At 37.3% G+C, this 15,324-nt stretch overlaps 1 protein-coding gene across 2 annotated transcripts in view; it reads right to left on the bottom strand.

The window, feature by feature from the left end:
* LOC149794030 (uncharacterized) overlaps positions 1 to 15,324 on the bottom strand; it is a 67,955-nt gene that overhangs the window by 32,814 nt on the left and 19,817 nt on the right. For both annotated transcript variants that reach the window (XM_089967970.1, XM_089967969.1), the window contains 5 exons: positions 11,436 to 11,577; positions 9,051 to 9,179; positions 5,963 to 6,074; positions 4,698 to 4,889; positions 3,801 to 4,046 (listed from right to left, as the gene is read on the bottom strand). In XM_089967970.1, coding sequence (XP_089824096.1) covers positions 3,801 to 4,046; positions 4,698 to 4,889; positions 5,963 to 6,074; positions 9,051 to 9,179; positions 11,436 to 11,577 — 821 coding nt within the window. The remainder of the gene's footprint in view (positions 1 to 3,800; positions 4,047 to 4,697; positions 4,890 to 5,962; positions 6,075 to 9,050; positions 9,180 to 11,435; positions 11,578 to 15,324) is intronic.

The following is a 15,324-nucleotide window of genomic DNA, read 5'->3' as shown; positions in this document are numbered from 1 at the left end:
AGCTTGGCGCCAGGGGTTACTTCTGACGGTGGGAGAGATCATCAGGTCTCACTGGACAGCTACCACCCGCCTCAAGCTAGGCAGCCCCCACTCAGTAAGGTGCTGCCCGCCATGGCCTGCCTGCTTCACTGGGTGCGTGGAGCTTAGTGAACCATCTCGACAAGTGGGCCACAAAACTCTGCACCAGGAAAGACTAAAAGAAGAAATAAAAAGACTCCAACTCTTCGTTTTGCAACCTGGAACATCAGGACCATGTGTCCTGGATTGACCACTCACCTACAGCAGATCGACGATGCATGGAAGACTGCTGTCATTGACAGAGAACTCTCCCGACTGAACATCGACATTGCCTGCCTCCAGGAGACCCGACTGGCTGACAGCAGCACCATCAGGGAAGCCAATTACACATTCTTTTGGCAGGGGAAGCCCTTGGATGAACCTAGGCAGCATGGTGTAGGCTTTGCTGTCAAGAACACGCTAATCGCCTTCATTGAACCTCCATCATCAGGTACTGAGAGAATCCTTGCCCTCCGGCTGTCAACATCCTTAGGCCCGGTCAACATCTTCAGTGTGTACGCCCCAACCCTCTACTCCACCTACGAGGAGAAAGACAAGTTTTATGAGGCTCTGGATCAGGCAATATCCAGTATCCCCAATAATGAAAGCCTTTACTTACTAGGAGACTTCAATGCTAGAGTGGGAGCTGACCATGAGGCCTGGTCCACCTGTCTCGGCTTTTACGGAAGGGGCAAGATCAACGAGAATGGTCAGCGACTGCTGGAGATGTGCTGCTCCCACAGCCTATGTGTGACCAACACTTTCTTCAAATGCAAGGAGATCCACCAGGTGTCGTGGAGACACCCACGTTCACGCCACTGGCACCAGCTAGACCTCGTCATCACCAGGCGTGCAGAACTGGCCAGTGTCCTCCTTACCCGCAGCTACCACAGTGCCGATTGTGACACGGACCATTCCCTCGTGGCCAGCAAGGTGCGAATATTACCCAAGAAGCTGCACCACGCCAAGAAGAAGGGTCACCCACGTATCAACACCTGCTGTGCAAGCAACCCAGAGAAAACACAGCAGTTCATCAGCAAACTGAAGGAAGCCCTCACCAAAGTGACACCTGATGACACCATTGATTCCAAGTGGTCCCATATCCGTGACTCTGTGTACAATTCAGCCATCACAGCTTACGGGAAGAGGGAGCGAAAGAATGTCGACTGGTATGAGGCAAACTGGGAGGAGATGGAGCCCGTGACTGAGGCAAAGAGGAAAGCCCTCCTGGCATACAAGGCTGCACCTAGCCCCAGAACACTACAAGCCCTAAGGATTGCAAGGAATAACGCCCAGAAGACCGCCCGCCGCTGTGCCAACACCTACTGGCTGAACCTTTGCAACAGTATACAGACAGCTGCTGACACCGGGGATACAAGAGGAATGTATGAGGGTATCAAAAAGGTGACAGGCCCCCCCCAGCTACAAGACCGCCCCCCTCAAGTCCAAGACGGGCGAAGTCATCACAGACCAGGGGAAACAACTGCAGCGATGGGTTGAGCACTATCTCGAGCTATATGCAACCCAAAACAATGTCACTGGAACTGCCCTGGACGCCATTCCAGACCTGCCTGTCATGGAGGAGCTAGACACACAGCCCACCCTGGAAGAGCTCGGAAAAGACATCAATTGCCTTGCCTGTGGGAAGGCTCCTGGAAGCGACGGCATTCCGCCTGAAGTCCTCAAGATCGGAAAACCAGCACTGCTCCAGCCCCTACACACACTCCTCTGCCTTTGCTGGGAACAGGGATACATCCCACAGGACATGCGTGACGCCAACATCGTCACTTTGTACAAAAACAAAGGAGACCGTAGCAACTGCAACAACTATCGGGGCATCTCCCTCCTCAGCATCGTCGGAAAGGCCTTTGCCCGTGTTGCCTTGGCGCGCTTGCAGATCCTAGCCTCCCACATCTACCCAGAATCCCAGTGTGGATTTCGAGCCGGCAGGTCAACTGTAGACATGATCTTCTCACTACGTCAGCTGCAGGAAAAGTGTCGCGAGCAGCGGATGCCCCTCTACATTGCCTTCATAGACCTGACGAAGGCATTTGACATGGTTAGTCGGAGTGGACTCTTCAGACTCCTGCAGAAGATCGGCTGCCCCCCACGTCTGCTTGCTGTCATTATGTCATTCCACGAGAACATGCACAGCACAGTGTGCTTCAATGGCGCAACATCTGAAGCATTCCCAGTCATTAGTGGAGTCAAACAAGGCTGTGTCCTTGCACCGACGCTCTTTGCCATCTTCTTCTCCATGCTTCTCCAGTACGCATTCAAGGACTGCAGCGAGGGAGTGTACATCCATACCAGGGCTGACGGCAAGCTGTTCAACGTCGCCCGTCTCCGTGCTAAGACTAAAGTCACAGAGGTACTCATCCGTGAATTGCTCTTTGCCAACGATGCAGCCTTGACATCACACACGGAAGATGGACTTCAGCAGCTGGTATGCTGCCTCTCCCATGCATGTAAGGAATTTGGACTGACCATCAGTTTGAAGAAAACGAATGTCATGGCACAGGACACAGACTCCCCTCCCTCTGTCTCCATCGATGGGTACAATTTGGAAGTTGTCGAGAACTTCACATACCTCGGGTCTAACATCTCCAGCTCACTCTCCATTGATTCTGACCAACATGGACCACCTATGCAGGACACGAGAGGAAACTCAACAGCTTCCACCTGAGATGTCTGCGGCGCATTCTGCACATCCAGTGGCAGGACAAAGTACCCAACACAGAGGTTCTAGAACGCGCCAACATGAACAGCATGTTCTCCATACTCAGCGAGAGGCGCCTTCGCTGGCTTGGCCATGTCAAGAGAATGGACCCAGGTCGCATTCCCAAGGACCTGTTATATGGGGAGTTAGCAGAAGGTGCACGACCAACTGGACGACCACATCTGCGCTACAAAGATGTTTGCAAGAAGGATATGAAGACAGCAAACATCAATGTCAACGACTGGGAGAGCTGTGCAAACAACCGTTCCAGCTGGCGTCTAGCTGTCAGGCAGGGAGTTCAAAACGCAGAGGAAAAGAGAAGAATAAAGCAAGCTGAAAAGAGAGCTAAAAAGAAGGATAAGCAAAAGCGTACTTTGGAGCTATGCCATCGTCTCTCGTAGACGGACGGATGCCAAGATGAAGCGGTAAATTCACACAAAATATTTGAAATTTCACCAAAATAAACAAAAGTATAATGCACAGTATAGATGTCTGACTTACTGTACCACAAAAAAAAAAATGGCTAACAGAAAACGATAAAAATCCTGCCGACAGCTTTCAGCAAAAGTTAAAACTGGTGATATCCTGTAAACGAAGTGCCATCTAGTTGGGTAAGGGAGGTACTATGTAAGAGTTACTTCCCTTTGTCTCTACAAGTACAGAGACACATACTTTTTCAAGTCTATGGAATGGCTGGATAAAGGAGGTAGCAGAAGTAATTTCTAATGTTAATGTGATTGTGTAAGTATTTGATGGAGAAATAAACAGGCTTCATTGCTTAAAACTTTTAAATTTTAAAAGGCTTTATCAAGTAAACAGGGTACCCAATGTCACTAAAATGTGTGTGGAAATAAAAGATCAAGAGATTATAATTTGTACAACTTCTACAGCTAATAGAATCAAATAAATCTGAAAATAACATGATCTATGCATTGTCCTGAGGCTCAAAAGTAACTGATTTTAAAATGGCTGGTCATCAAACCCAACAAAAGTAAAAGCTAAAGAAATTTATAAAGGTGATTACCTAAGAGAACAGACAAAGCAGCAGTGTTTGCAATCTTCAGTCCATCCAGTATGAGACTGGTAAGACAACTGTTTTCCTGTATCAAAAGCTGAGAAAGATGTCCCACAGCTCCAGGAGTCATGTGAGATCGCCGTAGATTCAGATACTGCAAAGCAGGACATTTTCCAGAGGACAGTTGATTAATAAGCAACTCTGACTCATTCATGCTGAAGGTCAGTCTTCTGAGAGAGCTTGGAGTTGTACCATCTGGATAAAAGAAAGTGAAAAACATCTCAAAGTTAATTTAGTATACATGAGGGCTTGTTTGCTGGTGGTATATATATATATATATATATATATATATATATATATATATATATATATATATAGATACTGTAGAAACAGCAGAAACCCCTTTTTTATTGGGCTTGCAGACAGTGGGGCTACAGATGACAGGATCTCCTACAGGAGAGCTAGAAAAGAAGAAAAATCCAAGTCCAATGAGTCAAAAAATGTGACAAAGTGGCACAACAATCTAATTAGATCATCTGTATATGCACATAAATGTGTGAATCAATTTGACTTGCCTAGGTCAAGTACTTTCTACTAAATGGTGCTAAGAAGGTTCCATAAAAAATGTTTTACCAAGATGGAGTATGTAAAAAAAAAGAATAAAATATGAAGAAAAAAAACTCAAATTAACTAAAAACTAAATAGAAACATGCCAAACAATATAATCTTTTTGTTATCATATGTTTTTTGCTAACGAGATTTTGGACTAACATATTCATGTTCCATAGGACATTTGGATTTACGAGACAGGCTGAGAGAACAAATCAAGATGCAATATTTTACTTTATTTGCGTTCTTTACAAGGAAAAAATATAAACTAAATACTCTTGGAAATTAATGCCTTACCTGATGTTAGGTTGATGATGCTCTCAATGCACACTGGTGTTAGACTTTCATTGTTGGTTAAATCTAAATCAATCAGATGTAGTAGTTTCCATTTACAAAACTTAACCATGTTTGTAAAAAACTGGTTACAAAGGTTGCAGCTTCCAAGACTAAGAATCTTGAGACTGGATATTGATTCACATGGGGAAACCTCTGTATAGACAAAAAGACAGATAAATTAACAAGTGATGCATCAATGAAATTTTATATTGGAAATTTAGTGCAAGACAAGACAAACTAAATTACAACTCACACAGTTTTTATTCTCTGGTTATTAAAGGCTAACTCTTACCTTCCTCAGTTTTAGATTTTATATATCTTTCTTACTGTTATATCTGAAAAGATAATTTTGCAATGCTCATTTAAAAGACACAAATGGCTGAAATAATGTCCTTATATCTTGATTTCATCTGAAAATACTTGCTGTTTCTCTGTAAAAAACTTGAGGATTTTCCAATATTTGAGGAATTCCTTTTCTTCATTAAGCAAACTGAATACTTTCTGTAAACATTCAGAGTGGGCTCACGTCATGCAGTTGTGAATCTATATCTTTGAGTGGTGTGTGATCATAACTTTAAAAAAATGTCAGTCATATCACAAAGATGTCTGCAGTGTTGCAGTTTATAGTGATGTCTAGCACTGGGGCATTATGCCACAGACAAATAGCATCATGTCCCACCAAGTCACATTATCCTGACACCACGCCGACCAGTCCTAACACTAACCACTTAATGTGAAGTGCCAAGCAAGGCAGCTGTTAATATCATTTTTATAAGTCTTTGGCATGACTTAGCTGGGGTTCCAAACTGTGTCCTCCAGCATCTGAGACAGATGCTCTAGCCACTTGGCCACTAGGCCAACGGACTGTATCTTTGACAAAATTTCAACAATGATTTAGTATGGGATAAATCTGGATCAGCCCAATTATACTGAATAAGGATCTTGTGTTGAGCATGATCCTATCTGACCCACTTTCATTTCACACTATCCTGAAGTAGTTATGCAACTTAGTAAACATCTTTATTCTTTCATCCAAATATATAATTTGCCCACTTTAACCATGTAGATTACTGCATTTGATTATAGCGATGTCAAACTTGATTGACATTACTAGAGTCTGCCTTGTTTCCATCATGGATTGCAAATATGTTGTTCTTAATAAAATTCTGTTCTTTACACATGTGTGTCTTTGAGGGTTATATTTACAGAAATCTGGATTACTTTACCAGTGTTAACATCCTGACTTTTGACCACCACCTCATCTAGAATTAGGGTCTGTAGGGAGGCGTGTTTCACTGCAGTGACAACAAAGCACAGTAGACGTGAAAGACTTTCAAACTGAAAACATAACAGAAGTTTTAGTGAATATTGACAGCAAAATCATCAAATACTTTACGTACTATTAATGGGCACATCAGCACAATCCTGCCTATATAAAACTGAATACAAGGTAATTTAAAAAAATTAAGGTTAAAAACACTGCTAAGAACCATTTTACACAGAACAATTATCTGTGTCACTCTCTCTATTTAACTACCTAATTTCCAAAACTTCTCTGACTTGAGGGAAAAGAATTTAACCATGGACATAAGGAAATAACACACCCAGAATGAATATGACTGAAAATAAAATAGCATCTAAAGAAACACATATTCCTGAGATATCCAGTTGATATATTAAAGGCCATAACCCTATGGCCACACCCTGAGACATGACCTAAGGGCATGAAGTATGGGAACTATATGATATTGTTATCTATTCTAAATAGGGAGTAAATTGCATATAAAAAAACTATGACAAAAAGTAACAGAATTTTTACTCAAGGCCCAATCTAAATATATAATCCTAGAGCATTAATGGTACAAGGTAACAGGTACAAATGTAATGGCTTCATTTTTAAAATAATAATGATAATAATGATAATAATAATAATAACAAGAACAACAATAATAATAACAAAATTACTTTTGATTTATTATAAATCAAAAAGTGTTTGTATTGTAGGTCCCATGGTGACAGTGAAATAGAAAAAAAAGCATGGGATGATAAAGTTATCAAGTGAACAGAGAGAGGCAACATTAAATACTTGAAGAAAAATGATAAGCGAAAGTTATCCTACATCTTCACCCATCAAGGGAAATAAATCTGGGGACAACACAAGCAGACCTCAGGGTCATGTAATTTTACACATTTGCCATAAAAGTTAATGAAAACATCTGAGATTGAATAAAAACTTTCAAGATTAATAAGGTCTGTGTGTAATGTTATATTATGGTTATGTACTGGATATGGTAATACAAGTCCCAAAACATATCTTCTGTTATATTTCTCGACTCCACTGTCCAACCAAGGGCTGAAAGCTGGGCATGAATGTTCTTGGGAAAAGGGAAGTATGTGATGATACTTAGGTTCTAAATATGAAGTGAATCTGGTAAAAGGCTACTGAATTATAAATGCTGGAAAAACTTGAACCCAAAACCTTAACAAAGTGGTATCCTCATAACACTTGACCCCATGACCCCGTGCTGGGATATGAGTGGTATGAAGACAAGCAATGCATGGGATGATGTTATATTTCAAATGTAAAGTGGGGCCCCGAGTGGCCGAGGGGTCTAAAGCGCTCACTGTTATGAATCACTGCCATCTCACCTCTGCGTCGGTTCGAGTCTCGGTTTCAGTTAATGTGGTTATGTGAGAAAGCTTGCCAGTAGCTTCTCATGGGTCGATGGTTCTTTCCGGGGGGTTTCCAGGTTCTTCCTCACCATTAATACTGTCCGCCATGTATAGCCTATCTTGTGCTGAAAAATGGCGTTACACCCTACAACAACAACAACAACAAATGTAAAGTGAATTGGTGAAGGGGTTGTGGAAATATATATTTTTTAAAAACTTTAACCAAAATGTCTGCCTATTATAATTCTTGACTGAATGAATACACCCTGGGGCAGAAAGCGATGATATTATATTCCAAATAAGAAGCAAACTGTGTACACACTTACTGAACTAAAAGTGCAGAAAAATTCTTAATCAAAGCTGTCCAAAGACAAATATGCACACACAAAAAGACAATCAAAGCACTAGATGCCACTACATTGGGGTACTAAAAAGCAAAATTTACAAAAAATTCTCTAAAACTGAGAAACTAGAAAATACAATAAAACACAGGATATGCTCATCATGTTGTAGAAAAATTTTATTTTTCTTTCTAATCTTGATCTGACCCATTCACCCAACCCTTTCAGAAAACATTCTGAGTATTCCTAGTAGTGTATTTCTGCTAAGTTTAACTTGCAAAACATATAGCACAAACCTTTAATAACAAACCTTAAAATTTACAATGAAGACATTTTTATCATCATTGCTGCAAATGTACCACTGGGTTTTTCTCTAATATATGACATTGATCAGTTGTCTGAGAAACAAAAGAATATCAATTTATCCTATTAGCTTGCACTGAAATTTTTTAATGGATCCAACATCAAAATACATAACCACTTAAATAAACTGCTCTGCTTGCAAAAAAGATCTTTTTGTAGTTTTTGAGAAGCATATATTATAAAAACTGACTGCTATTTCATTTTAGCTATACAGTTCACTGTCTTTTAATTTCATTCATTGGAACATATATTCCATGTCTGCAAAAACTGTTACAGTTGTTATTACAACTAATCACTGATAATATTAATACCTTGATCTCAATGGCAGAAAATCAAACGAAAAAGAAAATTTTTCTAACACGAGGAAAAAATTAATATAATTAATTGGAGTGAAGTTACTTACAGACTGGATGAATCAAAACAGCCTTAGTTTCTTTGCAATTCATATCCAAGTACATGTGATCTTAAAATATAATTTTAAGATGAATGCATGCAGCATTTTCACAAGAAATATGATTTTAAAAATTACCTTATGTACAGTGAATGTGGGTATTTATCTTCCTAAACAGTGTTTTATTTTGTCCTTGAAAACTAGTCCATTACAAAAACCTATTATGAGATACCAGATGTATTGAGAGACAGTTTTTTGTTGGCACAAGGAGTGGTCTCTCATGACAGAATGTACTGTATACTATACTGACAATCAATGTACAATGCTTTTGTTTCTGGACGAAAGTTTTAAAATGATGTTGAGAGGGAAGATCAGAGCTAAGAAGAAAAATGATGCAAATGATGATAGTATAACACAGATGTTAGAACCGTTCACAGCATTCTTTATTCAGTCACTCCTAAGGTCAGCAACTGATATGCTGTTTGCATTCATCACTGTGTTAATATCTTGAATACTCTACAGTTCAAGATGTATTACAACTAGCACCTCATTTCCAGTTAGGTTCAGCTGCAAGAGTGACTTGTTCTGAGACAGCCCCTCCTCTATTGCATGGAGACCCGCCTCTGTAATTCTGCATCGACTGAGAGCTAGTGATGTTACAACACAGTCTGGCTTCTGCAAATAGAGAACTCATCCAGATTAATTTAATACTGTTAATTCTTTCATGGGTTTCAGGTTTGGGAATTTGAAGAAACTATATTCTCATCAGTAATGAAGATTTTTTTCTCAGAAAAAAGTCACATTGTTCCAGTTTATTGTTCACTACATTTCTTACTTAAGTTTTGTAGTTTGTAAAAATTGCAAAATCCAAAAAACTGACACCCATTTAAAAACAGTGAATGCACAGCTGTTTTCTTCACAATTAAAGGCAATATATTTAAATGTGAGATGACTGCAAAAATCTAAAAGTAAAGTGAAAGTTACTGCCTTAAATCTAAATGTAAAACTGATAGACTCATTTTTCAGTACCAACATATTTTGTTAAAATTTTAATCTGTATTAATTTTATGTAAATTACAGATTAAAGAGTGTTTGTAAACACACATTGGAACATTCATTTACAAGAAAAAGCCTATATTACCTATGAAAATGTAACCTTTGACCTCATATGAAAATGTACCCTTTGACCTCATACCTTCATAATCTAAGAGGCTACATCCAGAATCTGAGTTATCTCCTAATCCTCATAACACATTATACCAAAATATGTGATAACCTGCCCTTAATTGGTGAAGATTGGTAACAAGAAAGAGTCTGTATTACCTATGAATATATAACCTTTGACTCCAACACCCCATAGCCTGGGAGCTGCAACCATAATCAGACTTTCATTATCATTTACTTGTAGATGGGAATTCAGATTGCTATGTGAAATGAGTAACAGACAAACAGAGAGACACAAGAACACGCACGACCAATCATAACATATCCACAAATGTGCAAATAAAATAAGTAATTTCTACATAAAAATAGTACAGTTATAAGATCCACTGAAAAAATCCCAATTTTCCCAACAAAGATAATATTAACAGTTACATATTACTTAGTGACCAAACCATTTAGCATTTTAAACAATATACAGTATAAGAAAATAAATAAACATGAACAATCTTTAAGGGATCTTCTGCCCTTCATGATCATCATATATTTAGCAAAAAATCGTTCCAACTGACTTCGATTTATCAAACAAAAGATTCAGTATTGAATTGGATTTATATGACAGAAACAAGCTGGTATTCAGGCAGTTCACAAACTAATTTCAATTATTTAGAAAGTGAACATGAAAAATTTCATGGCAAATCACTACTAAAACTTCCATCTAAAATATCAGCAAGTCTGCATAAGCAATTTGAATGACATCCCACTTCATACCTGGAGATCATATACAAAAGATTCTTCCAATACTGGCTAAGTTTATTATATATTTTTTATGTTTTATTTGTTAAAATGATAAAAAAATACAGCAGGTTAATATTGATATCTAATTACACATTCATTATACCTGAAACATGCCAGTGGTTAAAGCAGTATGAAATTGAAATGGATTTCATCAATGCAAATTGGAATTTTAAACCAAAGTTAAATAAATAATTAAATACACAATATATTCAGCAGAATATGCATACATAATGTATTTATTCACAAACAAATAAAAAAGGACTGAAAATCAAACATTGTTGAAGAGACAGAATCACAAATACCGTAGAACAGTTCTGAGCAAGGGCATTTCATCAGTTCATGACTGGTCAAGGATAAAAAAACTGATGTAAGGACTGTGAATTTGGGTATATCTTCTGAAAATGTAACCAATGAAATGCACTTGCATTTTGGTGTATCACTCTAATAATGAGTCTGGCTTCATAACACAGGCTATTTTGTTAAATTTGAGGTTAGAACATAAGGCAGGATTTATAAAATGTATTATCCCCATGTTTCAGAACAAGGGATATTATTATATTATTATCATTAACTGTAATATTCATGTATCATTAATATTTATGCCTGAATGATATAAAGATATAAAGAAAGTGACACACCAAGAAAGGAAACAACTGTAGCAATAAATTGTAACCAATGTGCAGTGGATCCTATTATTTTCCTCAGTCATGGGTATCAAATTTTCATCTTATCATATACAATACATTGTTATGCTCTCCAAAAAAAACATTTTCTTGGTTAGCTAACTTTGTGGCTATATTTCTGACTGAATACGGTTCATATTTTCTTCACACATGGATAATTTTACATTGGATATTTGTGGCTTGCAAAGGCCATAAGATCTACTAAAACTGCCATCCTATAAATAATTGTAAACTAACTGTTTAAATATAATGAGATTTTCTGTCAAAGAAAAGTCTTGTCAAAGCTCACCTTCAACCATTCGCTGATCCCCTGCCCAAAGCCTGTCTTGTCTGTGACCTCATTATTACTTAAGTCGAGCTCACACAGTGTCTTATTCTCCTTCAAACCTTCCAGAAGTAAACGCACATCAGTAGAACCAATACCCTCTGCTCTGGAAAAAATTAATTAAGGATGCCTGCTTTAGTAAAATCAGCAACTACTGTGCCAACTGAAATGACATGATTACATATGACAAAATCAATATGAAATAACATTTTACCTAAGTGTATTGCAATGCTATTAACAATGGAATACACTAGATATAAAATTATGTGGTTGCTAAATCTCTTATTAAATATTATTTATGCTAGGCCGTGAATAACTTGATTTTTCAAGTACAATTAATTGTGATAATTCACTGCAGTGAATTACAATAAAAAATTTCAATGCTGCATCTATAACAAAATAGCTGTAAAAAGTTATTTTTATATGCTTGTGTGGCTGAGTGGTATTGATGGCTGCCTCCTATTAATGTCAACTTCAGTCCAAATCCAAGTAGCAAACTTTATATTTTTTCTTATTGTGCTCTTTACTTTTAAATTGGGATGGAGAATTATGTAACTTTATATTTTCTGTGTGAATAATCACAAAACACAGTAGAATATAAATAGTAAACCACATATATCATGCAGGATCCAATAAGAAATATGCTACTTCTATATGTTATACAATACATCTTGCTAGCCAGTAAGTTTGAGCATAAAATAAAAAGAAATTTTGCTTGCTGAAAGTGAATAATGGATATATTTTATCTTGTGGGTGAAAACCTTTAGTATTTTCAAACGTGGCTTATTCACCACTCAATGAAATATATCTGATATTCACTTGTTTTAGAAAAATGCTTCAACAATTGTAATAATTATGATACAAATTGTGTAAAAAACAAGAGAAGCAAAATGCAAAACTACCAGCAGCCACTGGTCCAATGCTAGCTAATTTCACAGTGGACAAGGGGAAAACTTGAGTAGAAAGTCCATCTGACCAGTTGGATTTTAAGTTCATCAGTAAATTTAATCTAAAAACTGTATATTATATTTTATTAAATGAAATAATAAAAACTAAGTAGTAAATAAATAACAGGAATTGTTTCTGATGACCGATTTAAAATTTGTGTGAGATGAGAAGATAAATAATTCATGCATAGTATACATTCGATTGACGATTGTATGTATTCATCTTTGAACTGGTTATTTGTCTTGTTCTAATCCATCGGTGAAATTATTTGAAAAACATTTTTGCTCTAACACACTCATCAACTAGAATAAATCTGACTTGACTGTTAGCACCAAATATCTACAGACTGGTTCTGTACCCAGATATGAATTAGAACAAAGAATCTGCAAGAAAAGATTAAAAAATAGAAATCCAGTCTGTTCTCTCCTAACTAACCCATACAGCTGCTATACCAGAAAAACAGAAACCAAGGTCAAAAGTTTAAGTAGAAACCAACATGTTTCTTGGAAATAGGACAGCTGCTATAAATAGAACATAATACTGTTAGGAAAGTGCATGCAAGTCTAGGACAAGTGTACTCTTATGTCGTAGTTGCGTAGAAGCCGTCTTTTCTAGAATACGGTTTGAAGGATTAATGGAATGTTAATAAAATTGTGAAAACAAATTATTAATTTTTGGGAGAGAGGGTTAAAACCAAATCCAAATACATTTATGCATGAGGTAAGATATCTCCTTACAAAACAATGGTTTCTACCTACCTTAAGCAATCACTATCATGTATCTGCTGTGTCTGCACAGTTTATGCAAACAAAATGCTTACTTCATGGAGACAGCATTGTTTTGATAAAGGTATCAATATCATCCTGTTCCAAAGTGATGTAGTTTGTATTGTTAAAGTCCAGGGTCAAAGCAATTAGACAACGGGGCAGTGGGAAAAGTAGCTATCCTATCACAGCAGAAAGTTGCCTTTTGAGCCAGTTTAACAAGTTTCGTTTGATAGCTTCATCTATTTGCTAGTGCATTAATGCTATCTGTTAAGAAAAAAGTTCATCTTGGAGAAGAGATGGGAGATACATCTCTTTTCACTTGGATCAGGGGTCATTCAATATTTAAATTTGTCTGTAATGGAGGGCAAAGTTTTGGTTCATGGTTGACCATGAAAGCTACATAATTATGGCTTTTTCTGAATTCCTATTCATCACATGGCACTCAGATCAGCCAATAGTCTTTTGATCTTGGCAAGTTGAGTAAATGACTAATGCAGATATTATCTGTAATGCCTGCAGCAAGTGGAATATTGTATTACTCAACAGGTATCATAAATTACACATCAAATCATTAGGAATATTATTTGCAATATATTAGGAACTTTACATGTGTCACAGAATTAGGCAAAGAAATAACTTGGTTTTGTCTTTAAACAATTCGACTATTTCTCGTTGTACATGCATACAACGTTATCTAGGATGAATGTGTTTTTCCAGGTAAGTGACTGTATTAACATGTACTTAGCCACAGAGATTACTTGTGACAGGTATCATGACTAACATGATATGCATGGGTATTCTACCCTGACTTGTACTCACTCTCCTATGGATTTAAGTAAGACCAATTTCTAAAAACCACACTGGTCGTTTTTGGATCATGTCAAGGAGTATACACTCTCCATTGTTCTCCAGCCATAGGGGTAAGTGTTAAATTTACATTTTTATTTGATATGCGAAGCTTATTCAGTTTGTAATGTCTTATCGCGTAATAATGTGTTTATTACAACACAGATTTAAAGTATTATCATATATCTAGAGATTATACAGAAACTATTATTATGTCCAATTTGGTTTTATTGTAGCTGATTCTGACTTGTGTTCGTAGCTGACTGTGTTTGAAGCTGATTCTGACTTGTGTTCATAGCTGACTGTGTTTGTAGCTGACTGTTATGGTGGCTGACTGTTATTGTAGCTGACCGTGTTTGTAGCTGTGATTGTGTCTATGAAATGTGATTGTCAATGTGACTGTGAATATGACTAGAGTGGTCTGAAGCTGTCCGAAGTCATCTAAAGTTGCTTAGAGCCATCTGGAGTTTCCAGAACAATTAATGCTATGTGCTGTCGATACGTATGTATGTATGTACGTATGTCTGTGCCACAGACGTAGACGTAGCGAAATTGAAAAAGTGCTGAATGCTGTCTGTACGTGTAACATATGACTGTACTTGTAGTGGATTCATAAAGGGTGTGAGCGGTCGATAAGAGTGTGGACCAACCCAAGGAATCGTGCGACTGTACAAGGGGTCTAGCAGCATACGATTGGATCAATTGTTGTTCCATTGCATTTTTTTTGTTTGTTTATATTCGTAAGATTATTGTGAACCTTTGTTGTGGTTAAGATTATTGTGAATCTTAGTTGTGGTAAGATTATTGTGAATCTTAGTTGTGGTAACATTATTGTGAATCTTAGTTGTGGTAAGATTATTGTGAATCTTAGTTGTGTTAAGATTATTTTGAATCTTAATAGAATTTTTGTTCGAAATTATGTGAATCTCTTATTGTGTAAAATACTGTTTGAAGTGTATGTGCTGTCCATGAGGGTTCTTGGATCTGTACTTCATTTTGATTTAATACATTTTTATTATTTTTGACATGTGAATGTTGAGAGCGTGAGAGAATCATTGTATTTTTACATCATATATTTATCATTATTAATTCATTTATAAATTTTCCATCTTTCCCACATTGTGTTTGTCTTGTTCATTTAGTCCAAAAACCCACTTGGTTTCAATTCTGCGACAACATGCCTCTATAATCTTTCACTGTGACAATGCTAAGTGATATGGTATGGATAGGTTGTTGTTGTTGTAGGGTTTAACACTATTTTTCAGCACAAGATAGGCTATACATGGCTACCA

The sequence above is a fragment of the Sinohyriopsis cumingii genome, chromosome 8 (genome assembly GCF_028554795.1).
Source record: "Sinohyriopsis cumingii isolate HCF-2022 chromosome 8, ASM2855479v2, whole genome shotgun sequence".
NCBI classification, from domain to species: Eukaryota; Metazoa; Mollusca; class Bivalvia; order Unionida; family Unionidae; genus Sinohyriopsis; species Sinohyriopsis cumingii.
This window is presented reverse-complemented; position numbering and strand designations above follow the sequence as displayed.